The following is a 20,585-nucleotide window of genomic DNA, read 5'->3' on the forward strand; positions in this document are numbered from 1 at the left end:
ACACTGTTTATTTGAAGGCCTTCGATTCAGGCCATGCAGTCTTAAGGGAGGAATAAAGGGTTAGAGGGACAGAGGAGGACGACAGCTCCCGAGAACCGGCCGTAATTCTCTGTTAATTTCCCCACAGCAGCACAAACTGTACGTTTTTTAATTACTCCCGTGTACTGTGAAGTATTTTCAAATACACAGCAAAGGCTCCAGACTTGTGTGGCAGCGCAACAGGCGGATTTTTAATTATTATTCCACTCAAGTCATCCTGAAGTTGAAGGTAAAGCAGGTCAGCGCAGAGAGCTGCAGCAAATTAATGCAAACACGTCAATAAGTTGAAACCTAAGATAATCTTGTTGCCTCTGTGAAGACTCTCCTGAGTTGTGAAATTCTAATTCTGAGTATTATAAACTTGTACAGTGATTTAAACTGAGAGTTTATAGCCTTGCTCTAAATGCTGAAGTCAACCAGCTAACAGTGATGCTAAGCTACAAGTTAGCACGTCACCTTTCTAACATTTGCTAATCAGCACTAAACCTTATATGTTGCTTATGCTCACGTCATTAGTTTGATCAAAGTCTTGCATAAATTCCCATTTGGACCTGAAGTTAGATGAAAGGGGATCAATGTTCATCCTCTGGGGAGCATGAATGTCTTTACTAAAGTTCATTAATGGAAATCCATCAGACAGTTGGATGAAGTTATTGGTTGTGAATTCAAAATCAAAAATGTAAAGTTCACGATTGTGCCGGAGGAAAAGTGACAGGAACACTTCATCCTGACGTTGAGGAAATCATTTTGAGATACGGGTCATTTTGGTCAATCCAATATTTCTCTACATTCTCATCTCTACAGCCAAACTGCTTGAATCTGTATAAATACAACAAGTACAGTGTTTTCTTTTGGACCTTGGCCAGAAAATCTGATCGTGTTAGCCAGTTATTTGCATGTAATATATCTATGACTTGATTTTCTGGTCATTTGATTGTTGTAAAAAGTTAAATCATCACTTACGGCAACAAGATGAACACTTCTCTTTGTTATTTGTTGCATAAAAAGTAGTTTTGCACATTTACAGATATTTTAAAGGGTCTTTATTTTACAGAATATCTTTTGAATCAGCACCAGATTTGCCCTGAAATTGAAATCAATGCCGTCAATGCACTTAGACCCCGGCTCAGTTCAGTCACCGTTAATGAGACACATACCATATGGATTCCTGCTTAAAAATAGAAACACACAAGCACACGTGCCATGCATACACAATGTGCGTGTAAAAAACGCACACGGAATCGGGCCGAAAAAGTGTGTGAGCTGAGCAACTGAGCTGACAGACGCATACACACAGTACAGTTAAAGCCGTGTTACATAACTCTACAACCAGCAGGTTTGACAAAGCTCGTCTGGACCACACGCACACACACACACACACACACACACACACACACACACACACACACACACACACACACACACACACACACACACACACACACACTGTCCTAAAGCAGCCCGATACAATCCACAGACCAGACGGGTGTGAGAGGTTGATTCAGGACGGAGGAGAAGAAGAAGTGGGCCTGATAGATAAGCAGACAGATGGGAGGGACGGAGAGACGGAGAGACGGATGGACAGATGTACAGACTGATGGATGAGTGGATCAGTCAAGTGATGGACAGATAATGGAAAGATGGATGGATGGATGATTATCGTTATTACTACGAGAGATTCTCCTCATCAGGGGACGAGTGAGGTCGTTTCAGAGAGAAAAGGGATGAGGGATGAAGGATGAAAAACGGAGAGAAGAACAGAAACGTGATAAGAAAACCTCCCGGAGAGAGAGAGAGAGAGAGAGAGAGAGAGAGAGAGAGAGAGAGAGAGAGAGAGAGAGAGAGAGAGAGGAGATAACAACACTGTCGCTCTGTGAAGTATTTGAACCCACATACTGTAAATGCAGCAGAGATTGGCCTAGTTATGAGTGTTTATCCAGCTCCAGCAGTACAATGTGTACTTATACTGGCAGCATGTACTTGTCTTTCACATATGAGGTTATACATCAAACTGAAGGTTTTTATAGAGAGTGATTGACCAAGCTGCAGCATTAACATCTTCTACTACTACTAGTACTTCTACTACTACTACCTCTACGACCACCAACACTACCAGTACTACTATCACTAACACTACCATTGCTACTACCAGTAATACCACCACCAGTACTACTACTACTAGTTGTAATCTGGACAGTAAAATATGGATCACTGTGTTTACACATCTTTTCTCTCAGCCAATCATCGTGACTCGCGAGCTCAACACAAGTCCTTCCTGTCTCATGTTTCAAAATAAGAGCCTTGTGCCTTGAAAACGATAGTTTATGTATTAAATTGCTTCGGACTCTCGACGCAGCTTCGAAACGTTCGTATTGAGCATTGATCATCGTTTTCTTACGCTAATGCGACATCATCATGTGACAGTTAGCAGCTGTTGGAACAAACAAGTAGGAGGATGTGAAGATGACATTAGTCATAATATAATTATGCTCTATAGCATGTAAATGGGAATATAAATGGAATATTCTATTAGGAACTCATGTAAACATTATTTTCTAAAAAATATAGTTTTATTCTGAATGAGCTCAATGTTCCGTGAAAACATAACATCAAGCTTAACTCGTTTTTTAATGAACAAAATAATTACAAACTATAAATGAGACTCATTTGTAATTTTGGATTAATTGGATTTTCTTTGAGAACCAGAATTAAAATAGAATAGTGGTTAAATAACGACAAGAAGAGAAAGTAAGTCAAATAAGTCATGAAGGTGGACATCTTTTCTGCCGACTAATCACATTAACAGAATCCAATCTGATTTCCGGTGGATCTCTGAAGGAACGAGGCCTCGGTTCTTTGAGCGCTCGTCGGATTTGGCTGAACTCAGGTTCCCTCTCGGATTAAAGCTGACGATCTAACCTTTGTAACCTCAGGACTCCGTCTCACCCAAAGAGTCCAGAGCCAAAACATTTCAAAGATGCTCTGCAGCCGACATACGAAGAACAGGCTGTGCACCTCAGAGCCGGCTGCGTCTCCCTCGGTGGAGTTCATCCCTCTCTCTCCTCCAACTACACCCGAAGCCACTTTTCTAGGAATCACTCCTCCTCTGCTGTTTGGCTTTTTTCCTTCCTCGTCCTACGTTTGCAAACATCCCTCTCTCCTCTCCTCTCCTCCCACCTCGCTCTTTCCCACCCTCGCTTCACTGCATTACCTCGGAGCCGCTCTGTACAGTAGGGTTTCCATAGCAACGCTCACCGACATGCAGCGGGTCAGCGTGTCACAGGGGGACTCAGTGTTCCTCGCTGCTATTGGCCGCCCGGCTGCCTCTGCTAGGCTCTGATTGGCCGGCTCGGCCTTCCGGGCTAATTGTTTACCGAGATGAAGAGCTAAGCTGACTGATTACCAACCACACACACACACACACACACACACACACACACACACACACACACACACAGTAATCATTTTAGTGGGGAACGAAGTGAGTCACAAAGGGAGAGGCAGAGATTACAACTGTCACTGTGTACAACAGTCACATTACACCAGGACGGACGAGCTAACGGTCACAGTATCAAACACACAGAAACTGAATTATTCCACCAGATGCGAAGACAACATCTCAGGAGGACACGAGGCAGTGACGGCTTGTCTCTAAAGTCCCAGACGATCACAGATGCTCGGAGCTTGTGACGGCTCAGAAACGTCCCGGACCCTCGGCCCTGTCCCCCGAGCGTTTGGCAAATGCTCTACAACAACATTATAATTGTCCTGCATAAACATATTCTATTAGTTCGCTCAAGGCTGCCACCAACGAAGTCATTATTCTAGCTCCGACCACATTATGTAAGCTGATAACATAAATACAGATACACCCCCCCCAACTCCACAGCTCGGAGCGGATCGGATGATCGGATGATCTGCTCCGACACACGGTCAGTGTTTTTTTTACTTGGAGTGAGAAGCCAAATCAAGTCTAAAACCTGTTTCCCTTGGACCGAGTTTGAGGGAATCTGTTTGCAGCCTGTTTGAGAGAGTGGGAGGAAGCTGTTCAGCGAACAGCGCCGCTCTGTCTAAGTTTCTCTGGATCACTCGGACGAGCACGAGGTTGGGTTGGTTCAGATTGGACCATTTTCAAGTAGCTGGTCGAATACACAATCACCATTGTGTCTTAAATATGACCTATAAGACACAATCTAGTTGGACAAGACGGAGACATGAGGTCGGAGACGCTACTGAATATTTTTTTACAGATATTTACCCCTTCGTTTACATTTATATTTTATCCACACGACCTTAATTTTCCGTGTGGACGAGCGGCTCAGACGCAGAGGAAAAGTTAGTTTTGCAAAATATCCAGATTGGTTGTCCCGGGCATCAAACAGACCAGTGGACGGGGGTTCGGTATGTTTCTAGAACCTGGGATATTATAAGTTAGCAAAGAGAGGTGTTGTGAAGCAGGACTGATGTGATGTTCGTGTTAAGAGGCTTGATTCTTCAAAAGTAGTGTGTTTGTTTTGTTCAAAAGTAAATGCCCCTTTTGTTGAGCTATTTTTTGCATTTATTTGAACAACAACTTCAATTTCTTTAAGCCACCCTGTGCAGAAAACATTGATAAAAGCAAAATGCAATGAAAAAATCGACTTCTGGATGAATTATGTGGCTTCAACATCACTCAAGCTTCTACTTCACCCAAGAGACTAAAATGACAACATGAGATTTGTCTCGCCATGTTGAAGAAAGGGAGAAAAATAAATAATCCTGGATCTGACCATTTATCCGGATTTGCTCCAAAACGTTTTGGGTCAAACCCCTCCGCAAAATTTCATGGAAATTGTTTTGGTAGATTATGAGTAATTCTACTCAGATGGACGCAGAACACAACGTTATGTTCCTTCATGGTTCAGTTATAAAACACAGTCCAGGATCTGAGAGTGTGATTCCTCTGTAGTTTGTGCAGAAGCTGAAGTTGTGTTGTGTTGGAACGTTGAAGAGTCGTATCTCCAACCTGATGTTAAAGTCGGGACGTTTGCCTCCATATTTCTTCTTTTGTCGGTTTATTATCGTCCCTGTTTGTCCCATTTGATTGTTTTGAATCGTTCATTACGTTACTTTCTTCTTCTGCTGATTTCACTTTGATAGCCAGGCCCTTTATCGTTGACCTACTGGCGTCAGTGTTTCTGAGACATTTGTACGTTACAGTTCCCTTGTGGAGACTTTTACTTCTACAAGTGCTTTGGCATAATGTTTTTGTGAATGTGCCCCAAATTGTTTTGCACATGCATGCATGACCGTGTAGCGATGCATTGTAATACCTGAAAAATTCAAGAAATGTGGTTCGGATCTCGTTTTATGATACAAATACAGTACAGTATTTGTGTTTATAAAGTTTTTGTGTTTATAAATCACAGCTGAACTCTGATACAAAAACATTGGTTATAAAATCACAAACAGCCGTGTTGTTGTTGGTCTTTTTTATGAAATGTTTTAGCAGATAAATAATCCTCAAAGAGACTCAGACAGAAAAGGGGCCCGAGCAAAATCCTTTAAACGGATAATGGTCGCACACAGTGATTTACACGGGGCAGAGGTTTAGCTTTGAACTGACTCTCTCCGTGTTGGGTGATGTGTAGTTTAGGACGTGTGTGTGTGTGTCCAGCTGTTTGTCCAGCCTGTCTCGCTTGTCTTTAGTTACCTGGTCTGTGTCGTTGTCACTCTTCCCTCCAGTTGACGTGTCTGTGTTCCTGACTTTCTCTCTCTCTCTCTCTCTCTGTTACACTACAGTATCCACCACTTTTCTACATGATGTGAATCCTCAGGCATTAGATTGACCCACACATTCATTCAGATAAAAAAAAGTGTAACCTTTAAACGGTGGAGTCAAAGAAAATCCACCTCCTGTGTGTTTGCACGTTTTTTTCCAGCGACACAGTCAAATCGTACGACAAAGACATTACGTAGAAATGTCACTTGCACTGCGCTTTGATGGTTTCTTTTATATTCAGAGTCACTGCAAACACGCACCTCCTCCACCGCCGCAACAAGCCCACTGCAGGCTGTAGCTTATGTAATGGAACGGTTTGATGTTTGAAGTGAGGATTTGCGATGCTGTCTGAAACATGAAAACTCTGAATTATCTATCTTGGAAGTCTGCCCTGCACCACGGCTGCTGATACAGTACTAACGAGAAATACTAATGAGGCCACGCGAGCCTGTTGGGATACTGTACGGCAACTTTCCTGAAACTCTCGGTTACTGGGGAATGGATGGAAATGAGTTAAAAGGGTCGGATTATATATTGAAATATGGCAGTGGAGGTTTTTTTAAATGTTTATCCACCCCAGTGTTTTAACTATAAAGTATTCCTCATCTTAAATTCTTTTTTTAGATATTTTTGGGCAGTAGGCTTCTATTCGTTAGGACGGAGTTAAGCATGAAAGGGGGAGAAAGACAAGCAGCAAAGGGTCATGTCGGAATCAAACCTGCGGCCACTGAAGGACGACCTCAACCCTTCGTACACAGGACCCCACAGCTCACCTGGTTGTGGGGTCCCCCATGTACGGAGGCTCAAGTTCCCATCTTAGATTCTTCATGGTTTGTGTCAGACTCCTTTTAAGAGACACTGGGGCAATAGTTGTAAAGTTTTATGTCCCCGTCAAATGAATGGTCCAAATAAAATGAACCTAAACCTCCACACCTCAATAACATTAGGGCTTGTAAACCTTTTCAAGCCGTAACACAAATGAAAGTATTCAGCCTGAATAGATCTCCTTTAAAATCTCTGCTCCTGAAACCCCCCTTGGCACAAATGATCCGAGACACGAAGGAAAAAACAGTCTGAGAAACGTAGCCTCGTCTTTTCTAATGTTACTGTCACACAACAAATTTAAACTCATCCACAGCCGCTCTATTTCCACGCTTTTTCTTTCTTTCTGCTATTGTGCCGTACAAATGATTATTCTGAGGCTCATGAACTACAAACCTTGACTCTTGTGAGTGAACTCTGAAGCCTTGTCATCACAATACTCGGTGTGAGTTGCACGATACTCGTTGGAGAAGACGAGAGCTGTACAGTCCAGTCAAACCAGCATCATTTACCGATTTATTTCGACAAGCGTCTCCCGCTGCAGCGTCTTCCGAGTGAAACACAGACCCAGAGAGACAGATGGCTTTTAACCTAGAAACAGGGAACAGACGCACGCGTTTCTTAAAGACACAATTATGAATTCAGCCCGTGGGTCGATCAAATTGCTGTTGTCCCTGTGATGTTTCCACAGCTTTGATCCCTCCGCGTAAAACTCTCTCCGTGCGGCTGCCTCGTGCCCGCAGTGGCCGCGGCCGGGGTTACGAGCCCATATGATGTGAGAGCACTTCCTGTCGGCCTCCAGGCGGAATCAGTGGAATCAAGTTGGCGTGCGAGTGGTGAAGTGGATTCTCCTCACAACTATAAGGCCTGGGGGGTCGAGGCCTTTATATATCCAGAAATCTGTTTTTTCTCTCTGTACAAGTGTGACAGTTGAACACAATGAGAGGAGGATAACCGCTCTACTGTACGCACATGTTTCCTTCTGACTGTATAAAGTCTGAACCTCTGTTTTTATAGTTTCCACATCATGACGGGATTTGACTTTAAAACAGTAAACGTGTTTGATTTTGATAGAAAATCCCGGCCGGCTTCTCTTTCAGCACCATGGAGAGCGACAGGCAGAAGCAACGTGGAGCCACACTGAATATTTTATTTACCCGGGCATTACTAATTGAAGCTGTTATTTGCCTCCAAGAAACCATGAAAAAGCAGAAAGCCACACACACGTTCATTCACTCGCACTCTGAGCTTCCTCAATGCTGAAACCTAAAACAGTCTGGAGCAACAACCCTGAGATAAACCCTGCGTCACTCAAGGCTGCAGTGTTCCGCTTTAGTCGAAAGTGTTTGTGGAGACAAGCGTTGATTTGACTTCATGGTCTTTCTGGAGGCTGCACTTTGTGCCGCTGTTGGTCTGTGCTGTGTTGTACTGGGAGGTAATTACAGGAGTATTTACAGTATTTAAATAGAGACGACAGAAAATAAGAAACACTGTGTTTATGCTGAGGCGGCTCCAAGTGGAGGGTTATTCAATACTTTACAAATTAGGGGATAATAAGTGTAAAATCGTTCAAATCTGAAGTCACAGTGTGTTTTCCTTTCTTTTGGTAGTTATAAAACAACCTTGTATATAATATTTATCAATATTTTTTATATTTAAAAAAGTACAGACATTTGCAAATATCAAACTGCATATTCTGCACTAATTGTATATATTATATTGTGCATACTGATCTTTATAGTACATACTACCTTTGGATGATACCAGACTGCTCTTTTTACTTTCTGGAGCTGTTTCACTACATTTCATAGTTTATTTAGTTTGTTTGTACTTTTTAATTTCTGTAGAGCTCTGCATTGCAGTAGTGGAATGTAACAAAGTACATGTATCTGTACTTTTGTTTTTAAGTGATTAATAATTAGAGGGAACTGGTTCACTGATCCAATCAGAGCGGGCAGGTCACATTAGACCCCGCCTACTTCAACAATAGATTACATTAGGGAAGACTTGGCAAGTACTTTTACTTTTTATACTTATAAAGTATATTTAAAAGCAAGTACTTGCTTACTTTTACTAAAGTGGAAAAGTGACCTTTACTTGAGCACTTATTTGTGCTTTTACTTACTGTATGTAAAATGTTAGACTAGTACTTTCTCCACCACTGCTGCATTATGGGAGAGTAGTGAACATCCAAAACAATAATTTAGTACACATACTACTTGTTTTGCCCTTTTTTCTAGTGTGAGTACACAACATACATCCTTCTAGAATCAGTATGTAGAGGAAGTGAGACTATGTGTAGAATAAGTTCTCTGACTTGTAGCAAACAGGTGAAGCTTGTGATCGTCTCTCTTCTTCTGCTGTCCTCTGACTAAGTGTCCTGCTCGAGCGTTCTGTCGGTTTAATGAATAAATCTCACAACGCAGTTGCACGGATGTTGGTGTGTGTCTGTGTGTGTGTGTGTGTGTGTGTGTGTGTGTGTGTGTGTGTGTGTGTGTGTGTGTGTGTGTGTGTGTGTGTGTGTGTGTGTGTGTGTGTGTGTGTTCTTTGATCTGTCTATCATATGGTCGTACAGCTGTGTACTGACAAGATTACAAAGACCTGGCCAGATGTGCCGGCCAGCTGTCTGTGACACGGATTCTGTTTTTGTTTGTCTGTGTGTGTGTGTGTCTGTGTGTGTGTGTACGTGTGTGTGTGTACGTGTGTGTGTGAGGAATAATGACAAGGGCAAGTTTAGAAACAGCAGCACTTCTCAGAGAAGCTTTTTAAAAAGCACTCCTGCGTATGTGCCCCTGTGACTGTGTTTGCGTGTGTGTGTCTCAGAACGCAAGCAAGGATACGATTGGCTTATAAGATTGGCTCCATTCAGCACTTCCCACTTCGCTAACACATTGATCCCACAAGGGAAACGTTTGTGTGTGCGTTTGCGATTGTGACGGAGAACGTGGTTGCAGTCCTTATATGGTCGCGTAGTTTGGTTAGAGAATGAATCAGAGTGCTGTTACATCAGAGGTACGGGGCAGGAGGGATGGATCACTTGCACTCCAGCTGGAACACACACTTCCGTTGGAGTGTGTGGGTTTGTGTGTGTGTGTGTGAGAGAGAGAGAGAGAGAGAGAGAGAGAGAGAGAGAGAGAGAGAGAGAGAGAGAGAGAGAGAGAGAGAGAGAATGATGGAACCACACACACACACACACACACACACACACACACACACACACACACACACACACACACACACACACACACACACACACACACACACACACACTCAGATGCCCTACTTTTCAGATGTAAGGACAGTTATGTAGCAGCGAGCGCGTATGAATGAATGGGACGAGCCGACAAGAGGAAGACAAACCCATGTACAACTTCTCATCCTAATGTGTCTCTAATTATCTTTATTAAAAATAAGATTTTAAATATGACATCACAGAGAGAGCTGCTGCTTTCGAGAAGAAGATTCCCATGATTGGTCGACTTTTTAACTCATATTATTCTGTATTAAATTCTTGTTTTGGATTCACACTACTCTCCCACAATGCAGCAGTGGTGGAGGAAGTACGCAAACATTTACCTGAAGTAAAAGTAAATGTAACTCGTCTACTTGAGTAGAAAATTATCTATTAGTAATTATTTCAATTATTATTATTTAATTAATTACTTTATCAAAACATTTTAATATGACATCACAGAGAGAAGAGTCGAGTACTAAATTATTCAAGTTCTGGGATATTTCTTGATGTTTCTTTTAGTTAAAAACATCTTATTTATTCTTGTCAGTATTTTCCTGAGTATAACGAGATAAGAAGATCGGTCGACTCCCTGATTCAGACATAAACGGGAACAACACAAAACCTATTTGAATCGCTGATGGAACCTGAGACGTTTGTGACGATTCACAGATCAGGAGCAGCTCCACTGTGAGAGAGAGAGAGAGAGAGAGAGAGAGAGAGAGAGAGAGAGAGAGAGAGAGAGAGAGAGAGAGAGAGAGAGAGAGAGAGAGAGAGAGAGATGTGGGATGACCTTAACCCCAGGGCTCATCTAATAGAGAGCTGATATTATACGTAAATGGCACAAATTCAAATTAACACAATCACAAAGAGGCAAAGTGATTCGCTCAGTGAGAGACGAGGGTCTATCATCATTACTTTGTTTTGTTTTTGGCAATATGTGAATTTTACAGTGTGAGACTGACACATTGAAAAGGTAGAGAAATGTTAACACATAAAAGCTTCAAATATAAAAACATAGTCACTCTTGGCCACTTTCATTTAGTCAAAGTAGCTCTTAGAAATTAAAAAGGGTTGGAGCCCCCCTGGTGTAAATCTAAATAAATCTAGATGGGCATGAGTTAGTGTTTCCAATCAATGATTTAATAAACTATAATGACTTCAGGCAGCTTTGTGCAGATATTTGCTGCCGTTGTGTTTCCTAACACTGATCATCTCTACGTTTCTATTCTCACTTGCTGCTCTCTCACTGTGACCTGCACGTCCACCTCCTGAAGATATCAGGACCTGGATGAATGAGACTCTGTATTAAATCTGTTTCTCTCTCTCCAGGAACTTTTCAGGGTCAGTGGGTTGGCGGGATGCGACATGGCTACGGAGTTCGTCAGAGTGTCCCATATGGGATGGCGGCCGTCATCCGCTCCCCTCTGCGAACCTCTATAAACTCTCTCCGCTCCGGTTCGGAACACAGCAACGGCACGGCTCTGCTGGACCGGACCGGGGCGGTGGTTCCTGGGCCTCCTCCCGTCCCCGGCACGCTGACCACCAGCGTCTCCATGTGCAGCACGGGCAGCAGCGGCAGCAGCCCCGCGGTGTCCCGGGGAGGCTTCGTGTTGATGGCGCACAGCGAGGCCGAGCTGCTGAAGGGGAAGAGGAAAGGCGGGCTCTTCAGGAGGTCCATCCTGTCCGGCCTCAAGCTGAGGAAGTCCGAGTCCAGGAGCTCGCTGGCCTCGCAGAGGTCGAAGCAGAGCTCGTTCAGGAGCGAGGCTGGGATGAGCACCGTGTCCTCTGCTGCATCCGACATCAACTCCACCATCAGGTGATGAACCCTGGAGAAGAGAGGCTAAAGAACCAGCTGCTAACATGGTGGTAGACTCCGTAAAGAAGGGTTAGACATGGAAATGAAAGAGAATAGAGAGCAGGGCATCTACAGCTACTGCATTTTAGTAGCTGTCAAATATCTATATAATATATAAAGTTATTCGACAAGTCAATTAATCACAGGAATAATTTTTTGTCCAACTCTTAATGTGTTTGAGAAGTAGCCAAGTAAAAATGATGGTTTAATCTGCTCCTGGTAAAGTATTTACATCTTAATCTACAGAATTAGCATTTTGTTTATAAAAAACAGTGACATGACACTTGAGGTGTTGTACTGCCCCTACACTGCCCCCTACCGTTCCTGTGGGAACTGCATCTTGGGGACACGTCACGTTAATTGGACCCAGAAGACGTTAACGCAGCCATGACGCATATGCGTATTTAAAATCAGGAATATCTTCAGCCTTAAAGTCTCATAGACAACTACGCCTATGACCGTGACAGATGAACGACTATAGTCCACAACGATGCACAGCGTCAACTCGTGGTTTTGATAGTTGACTAGTGGAGAAGAGAAAAACCCTAGAAGGTAGAAAGTGTAGTGTGAGGACAAGAAGGGAAGATGTACTATGAAAAACAAGTGTCCTTCATGTGGACGTCATAGATCCAAACAAGCTGCGGTTAACATTATCTGACTGATCACGTTGGACACAGCAGATCCGATCCCCGGTGGGACCTCCTGCGAACCACAGCTGATTCGAATCGAATGTGCTCAATCAGCGGTGGACCAGAGGAAGTGTTTGGATTGAGGTGTTTTATTTTTAAAGGGACCAATTACTGGACAGCAAGCGTCAGCGGCTCTAAACCCGTTTGTTGGCAAAGTGGCTCATCAGGTCTGATTAGTGACTGGCAAGGTTGATAAGGGCAGAGGTTTCTAGGGGTTTTTTCCATTCTGCTGCTGGAAACAGCTCCGTGTATGCAGCCATTTAATTGTTCGCATGTGATGTATCAATCATTGACTGATGTGTTTTTCTATATTTATTATAACATCTATTTTAGCCCTTTTAAAACCTGTTTATATTCAAAAACAGATATTGATTGTTGCCTTAATACACAATCAAACTGATGTGTTCATTCTCCTTCCCAGTCTCGGAGATGCAGACGCAGAGTTGGCGGTCGCCGACGACGACGTGGATGCGACAGCGACAGAGACCTACAGCGGCGAGTGGAAGAATGACAAGCGGACGGGATTCGGAGTGAGCCGGCGCTCCGACGGGCTGCAGTACGAGGGGGAGTGGCTCAGCAACAAGCGCCACGGCTACGGCTGCACCACGTTTCCCGACGGGACGAAGGAGGAAGGGAAGTACAAGCAGAACATTCTGGTCAGCGGGAAGAGGAAGAACCTGATCCCCCTGCGGGCCAGTAAGATCCGGGAGAAGGTGGACCGCGCCGTGGAGGGAGCGCAGAAGGCCGCCGACATCTCCCGGCAGAAGTCTGAAATCGCCCTGTCAAGGTAGTTTGGTGGTTTGTGGATGAGTCTGTGTTTTGTTGTTTCTCCATAATCGTAAATCTCAAAACACAGAAAGTTTTTCCAACAGTTAGAACAGTTCTGGTTGTTTCACTTCCTGCATTTGTGTTTACGCCCCGTGCTGTGATTTCATTTGTATCTTTGCACCTTTCAGGATTTCAAGAATGTTTGAATCGCTGTCAAAATGATTCTATATTTCTTTAGTTTTACAAAAGCCACCATTTTGCGTATTTGGCTCTGTACAGGAGGGATCGGGGGATGGAGTCGATACACGTTCTTGACCAATCACGTGTCAGTCTCAGCTGTCAATCATTATGTTTCACCCCAGTTTTTAAAGCATCGAATAATCAATGAAAACCAAACTTGCCAGAAACAAACATCGTGTGATAAGAACGACTTAAAATGACAGAAACCTTCTATGAGAAACTTTACTTTTTTTAGTTTCTCAATGTCCCATCCACTAACATGACAGGGGTCAGAACCTACACTGCAGCCGGCCACCAGGGGGCGATCCAGATAGTTTGACGTCAACTTTTAGGAGCTTTATATACAGTCAATGGTTTTCACTTATAGCGATTAAATAAATCCACAAGTACAAGTACAAGGGTTTGACTTTCACTAATGCTACTTCTACAACTACGTGGTTAACAGACGGTCGTCATCGTCATTGTTGACGTTGTCTCGGCCTAAAAACGCCCGTGGCTTCATTCCACGTTTTAATTGAGATCAATGACCGATTAAGAGCAGGATTAAGGTGAAGGTGAAAGACGGGCGAGGGAGGAGCGCTGCGAGCGAAGCAGCGAGCGGAGCCCGACGCTCTGAGGCCGCTCAGATGAAGCTGCTCAGCTGAATGGAAATGAGTCTGTTCTCATTATCACTCTGCTCACCCGACTAAAACCAGGAGCACAGCTGGGGTCAGGATGTTAGTGGACGTGCCCTGACCTTTTCTCTTTCTTTTTCTTTTACAGTAGAAGGAAATGATTGGATTAAAGCAACGTTTCTGTGTTTTCAGCTCAGGACCCACAGCTGAAATTAATTAGCTGTCCTGGGACCTGTTGTCGTGGACACACGTCGATACTCTTGTCATGTGGGGACCCACCAGATCTGGGCCTATGACCCAGTTTGGTCCCAGTCCTTGTTGATTAAAGGAAGATGGTTATAAATACTATTCATTTATAGACCGACACTCGGTGAACACTCTGGATAACAACACAGAGATAAATCCAGAGAAATAAACTGAGCAAGGCAGGTTGTTTCAATCCTGTTCCACAGTTAAACTATATTATTTATATGTTTGATTTGCCTCATGCAGCCAATTCTGAAAAGAAATACGGAAAGTCATAATAAATGTTTGTCTCAGTTATCGTGGCTGTATTTCATTTAAGCAGTATTTACTTGATGCCACACAATCACCCTTAAAAGTCTGAAACCCTAGAAAACCAGTTTGTTGAGATGTAACAGTGAATGAACCTCGAGTTCTCAGACCTGCTGGACCACGTAGACCCTCTGAAGGACCTGGACCCCATCATCTCAACGTACAGTCCAGAAAGGGGTTCCAGATATTGAAGAACTTATCGCTTCCACATCGTAACCATCTATTTCAAAGACAGTTATCCCAAATGTCGGTGGACATGCAGTACTCCATCTACGGGTTTGATCAACTTTCAAGTTTACAAGTCTATACTGCATGAATATATTTGATCTGGACATGGAACCAATGGAATTTTTTAAAAATCTGGTCAGACATGTTGTGTTAGGCGCTAGTTTTGGATTAGGTTTCAGTTTTACTAATTACTTTGTCATATCAACATTAACTCTGCAGCTAGAAAATCCAAACTTAACACTAGAAGGATGCTTGAAGTGTGAAGTTATTGAAGTCTGCTCCTCAAAGAATTGAACTACAGCAGGTTCATCACTTTTTTTGGTTCCCTGGAAACATTCCGGTGTCGTTTTTTGCTATTTGCAACACGTTTCTGTATCTGCATGTGTTTTCTTAATTTGCAGTGATGTATATCTCGCCATTTTAAAGTAAAGTGGAAGAGGCTCTTCTCGTGGATCTGCTCCAAAATGTGTCGGCTCCAGTAGTTTTGAATCCTGCTGAGAAACAGACAGTGACTTCATAGCCTCGTTGGTGGAGATTATAAAACTGCATTTAGTTATTTTCTTTTAAAGCTGATCTGAACTTTGTGCAACAATAAATAAAACCCTGCACGTCAGGAAGCAGATACTATAACGTCAGTGATATCCAGGAAGAAGTTTGCTAGTGTTGCGTAACGTTGTGTTACGATGATGGAAAAGAGAGATGTGAGCAACAACTGTGACAAATGTGTGCGGAGTGAAAGAGGCCCCAGATCGTGGGTTAGTGTCACTGAGTCAGAAAAGAGGTTATGTTCACTATCTGATTAACGGTTAACCTTGGAACCGATCAATGTTGTGGCACTCGGGCATCATGGTCAATAGCTGTAACTTATATACAGGATACTGTATGTGCATACCGTGCACGTGTGGAAGGGAGGTTTGCATGTGTCCAGGGGCAAGAGACAGAAATGGTGCGAGAATGAGGAAAAGAAGAGAGAAGACGGATGAAGACGGTGTAAATTGGGAGTAAGAGAGAATAAGAAAGTGAGAAAGAGCGAGACATACATACAGAGAGAGAGAGAGAGAGATTTCCGCATTATGCCAACAATACTGGCAGGTGGCCTGAAAGACCGCGGAGGCAAACACACAAACAGACACACACAGACACACTCGTCCTTATATGCTTATAGGCTTACATGTGTACGATGTCAATGCAGCTGCTGAACATGCCTGTGTTTGTAGAGGGTGCATGCAAGAGGACACATGAGCTGAATCCGTGAAGATCCAATCCTATTAGTCCCATTAGTGTTCTGCTGAGGGCGGTGACCACACAGGGCTGCAGCTGCTCGCCTAACTCGTCCACACGCCTGATAAGTCACGCACCAGGAGGAAGAAAGTGATCGAGACCGGCAGACGAGAGCGACAGGGCCGTAAGGAGCAGTCACAGGGTTTTCATTTGTTGTGGTGATGTGCTCTCGCTCAACTTGTAGAGTCCTACATTTTAGAGGTTGCATTAGTTGTGATTTGTACGTTTTGCAGCCAGTGTTAAAGCCTAATAGAGCAACAATGAGCAGGTAACACACAGGAGCATTTCAAAGGACTTTGGGGGCCCCGGGCAAAAGGGACACGGGAGGCCCCTTCACAAGCGCCGCCGCTGTGGACAACAGTTCAGAGCCGAAGGCAGTTGACTGGTTTGCCAACCTTGTTGCAAAGCTCCTGCATAAACAGAAACACACAGACGCCGGCGTCAGCTCATATCGCCACAAACTCTCTTGACATCCTCGTCGGTGACTTCTACGTGTGTGACACCGCTTTTTCACCGGGAGGGTGTCTTATTTTTTCTGTTGCTGTGAATCCAGCGGGGCTTCTCCCGACGTTCTGCAGACTCTAGGGGGCCAGGCGGGGAGAAAGTCCTCTGATAATCCGGAGGCTCTCACTCTGGCATTTGCGTTCACACGTGCACCTCCTCTGGAGAAAGTGCAGAGAATCAGCTCGGTACATGTCTGGAAGCAGCTTTATTGAACTTTACAGCTTTTCACATGTTCCTAATCTTGACCAAACCCCATCTTAGACATATTAGGAGCTAGGTGGCTACAGCTAACGGGGTAAAACACTTTGGTTGAGGCACTTCCCCACATATAGGTCCTGTTGATGTGAACAATGTCTCATTGAAAACCTCGAACCCACGGGTGGATCTGACAGGGTCAAGACATTATAAATAAATAATTAAAGACAGTCTGACAGGGGTAAAAAGTGTAAAACTAAAAAAGGAGCATCATGGTTGGATATTTAGAGGACAGGCGCTCCTGCACGAGGGGGGGAGGCTTGTATTATTTTTGGGGAGGGACAGAGTGTCCTTGTTTAAAGTAGGGTGCCACTTTATGCTTAAAGGAGATCTCAACACTGAAAGTACTTGAATGCACTTATTTCACGAGTTCAGTTGAAGCAGTCGAGAGAAAAGCGAGACTATAAGTCTTTAAGGGGGAAGTAAAGTAGGAATTAAATCAGAAAGTTAAAATACTTTCAATCAAAGAGAAGTAAAACATAAATATTCTCCTATCTTCTCCCAAAAACTTCAGGTTACTGTATGTAGACGATGTGTATCACACTATTTTACATTAGATGATGTATAATAATTGTCATTATCTCACAAAAACCAGCAGTAATCTTCATTTAGAATTAGTCCAAGTTAAGAATTGACACTAGATTTTGAAACCTAAGCTTATTGTTATCAGCTCTTTGTAACAGAGGCAGCTTTGAGCTCCACCACACGTCTGAAACACGTCAGATTACCGTCAGACTTTATTAATATGATGTGAAACTCAGTGGTGATGTGGTGAATATTTGCCAAGACCAGTTACCAGTTACAGCCGGGCCTGGAAACCAGCTCAACTCTGATTCTCCTCCACACTCACACACTCACACAAAATGTCTAACCCAGATTTAGACGGCAGCAGATCCCAGGACAGGACAGCCTCCCTCTCTCCGTCTCTCTCCTCCTCTGAGCGAGTCCCAGAACAGAGCAGCAGGGTATTTCCTTGTGGAACACCAGGAGAAGCCCTGAGAGGTGAAACTCACTCGCAGGATAATTATGGCTGCAGATATATTTTCTGTTGGATCTAAATGAAAGCCCCGTGGCAAACTGGTTCAAGGATGATGCAGCTCTTTCATTAACTTCCTCGTCTCTGTGCGTTTCTAAAACTGTCGCTGACTGTTCATCCAGATCCTTAGTGATGAGGCGGTCCGTCGACTGTAAAGATGGATGACACATCTCCACTTCCTGTAACATCTTGGCTACGAGTCATTTAAAGGACTTTTAGCTGCAGTTTATGTCTGAAAGGTGCTGTATAAATAAAATGTATTTTTATATTATTATTATTATAAGAGATCTCGATGTTTTGCTCCATTGCTGCTTCTTATATCTGTGTGGAGCGATACTTGCCACATGCTTGTGGTCTCGTCCCTGAAGTTGTTACCATCCACGCAGTCTGACCTCATAGTTCCAGCTGCAAACCTGTGTGTGTGTGTGTGTGTGTGTGTGTGTGTGTGTGTGTGTGTGTGTGTGTGTGTGTGTGTGTGTGTGTGTGTGTGTGTGAGTGTGAGTGAGTGAGAGACCTGATCACAGTTGTCACATATGCTGATGTCACTGATGTGGCTACCTGTGATTACTTAGTAGCGGTGACTCACTCTGTGGTTTGTGGACGGAGCCATTCACTGCAAACCCCTGACCCTGTTTCATCAGCAAGCCTAAACACACACACACACACACACACACACACACACACACACACACACACACACACACACACACACACACACACACACTATTAGCATTGATGCAAACCTGAAAGCTCTGTTGGTTTTCAGGTATGAATCATCCTCATCATCAACAGCTGGTTCCGAGAGATGTGACGGAGGAGCTTAGACTTTAGCTCGAGTCCTGGAGTAACCCCCCCCCCCCCCGTCTCTCACCTCACCTCTGTGCGGTCGTCTTTCATCCTCTGTTTGTTTTTGTTCTCGTCAACTTCGCTGTCTGTTTTGTCCTTTCCACCAACGTGTCCACCATCACGATCAAGGTCTCACTTCTACCAGCAGTGTTAATTAAACAGTTTGTGCCTCATTAGCTTTTACACATGGTTTGTTGTCGTTGCTTCTGACGTAGACGTAGATACGATCACGTATCATAACCAAATAAATCAGAAAACCACGGTGCAGGTTCTTCTTCTTTCGACTGAATATGACGCGATCACAGGAACAACATGCAGCTCTGTTTTATTCTACTGGTAAAAAATGTCCCATCAATCCTCGGCCTCCCTGTCATGAAGAAGACGTTGCTGCTTGTCCCCCAACCCCCCCCCACCCCCCCCACCCCCCCTCCAACCCCCACCCCCTTGGCTTTAATGGAGGCTGTCAGCCTTTTGGGCAGCGCTGTAATTACGCTGTCTCACAATTAATCTGGTAATGATTCATTGATGGTGAATACGTAACACCTTTTAACTCCATCTTCTTTCTTCCCTTTCACTCTCTCCTGCTGCCTCTCTCCATTACACGCTCACCCTCGGCACCTCTCCTTTGCCACATGCTCCCCCCCCCCCCCTCCCACCATCCCCGTCTCTTCTTGCCCTCCGTCCGTGAACTCTTTCTCCTTTTTCTTTTGGACAGGATGTTGTGTTGTGCAATCAAGCGTCCTCTGAACAGGCAGCTCCTTTCTCTCCTGGCAGTTTGATTAATCCAGAAACAGGTTGTTCCCGGGCCGACGGGAGCGGGGGAGCAAGTTGTGGATGGAGAGACGCTGGTGGACGAGAGGGAGAGAGAGAGATTTAAAGTGTTTTGTGACGTTTAACCTTTGTAAATATGTTATTTCTGTGTAAAAAAATAAATAAACATCTACATGTGATGGTGTCATGTGAAAAAGAGAGCTTGCCTCCCTCCCCCTCCTCACACCTCGACTCCCCCACCAACACCAGGCGTGCACTCACACACGCTGGTGTTGAGAATACTGTGGGCCTGGCACAGCGGCGCTGGCAGAGAGTGCAGAGAGGGGTAAAGAGAAACACAGAGGCAGAGAGGGAAAGAGAAATCAATAGCCATCGACATGCAACACTGCATCAAGACTGTTACTGTCCAGTGAGAGCAGATCAGGATGGAGGGAGGAGGAGGAGGAGGAGGAGAAGGAGAAGGAGAGGGATGCAGGGTTTGGAGAGGCCATTGTGTACGAGTCGAGAGCCCTCGGAAAGACAGAGACACAGAGACGGTGGTTGTCATTGAGGGAAAAGATGTATTCGATACAGGCAGAAAGAAAGAGAGAGGGGTGAGGCAGATGAAACGGGGATTGTGATGAAGAAGGAGGGAGCAATCAGAGAGAGGCCGAGAGGAACACGGGCGGAAATAAAAGAAAGAGAGAGAGATTTGAGACGGAGGCTGTGAAGGAGCAGTTAGACAAAGGACATGTGAGAAACCCGACAGACAGACAGAGAGACAGACAGAGAGACAGACAGAGAGACAGGCAGACAGACAGGCAGACAGACAGACAGAGAAACTTAGTCGTGTTAAGACATTAGCTCCAGAAAATGTTGGGACAATGGACAAGTCCCTCTCGTTGAATCCAACAGATGATTTCCTGCTGTATTCTCTCATACTGGCTTCATTACCTCACGTCCACTAGTCAAGATGTTAAGTGCATTGGACGCCGATGGTCACATCTTGTTTTCTAACGGGCCCCAACCAGGTCAACAGAAGCTTCTTTGAATAATGTTTAGTTTTCACACAGTGAGCTGAACTTTCAAAGTATCGTCACCCAAACA

At 44.2% G+C, this 20,585-nt stretch overlaps 1 protein-coding gene across 4 annotated transcripts in view; it reads left to right on the top strand.

Annotated features, from left to right (window-relative positions):
• jph3 (junctophilin 3) overlaps positions 1-20,585 on the top strand; it is a 45,265-nt gene that overhangs the window by 2,244 nt on the left and 22,436 nt on the right. For 3 of the 4 annotated variants that reach the window (XR_004614231.1, XR_004614232.1, XM_034589344.1), the window contains exons 2-3: positions 11,187-11,673; positions 12,823-13,188. Coding sequence is in view for 1 of the 4 variants with exons in the window: in XM_034589344.1 (XP_034445235.1) it covers positions 11,187-11,673; positions 12,823-13,188 (853 nt within the window). In the remaining 3 variants the exon portion in view is untranslated. Of the gene's footprint in view, positions 1-11,186; positions 11,750-12,822; positions 13,189-15,977; positions 16,482-20,585 lie in introns of those variants that run through there. The other variant, XR_004614233.1, reaches the window with a different exon arrangement.

This window comes from Hippoglossus hippoglossus, chromosome 6 (genome assembly GCF_009819705.1).
Source record: "Hippoglossus hippoglossus isolate fHipHip1 chromosome 6, fHipHip1.pri, whole genome shotgun sequence".
In the NCBI taxonomy this organism is placed as follows: domain Eukaryota; kingdom Metazoa; phylum Chordata; class Actinopteri; order Pleuronectiformes; family Pleuronectidae; genus Hippoglossus; species Hippoglossus hippoglossus.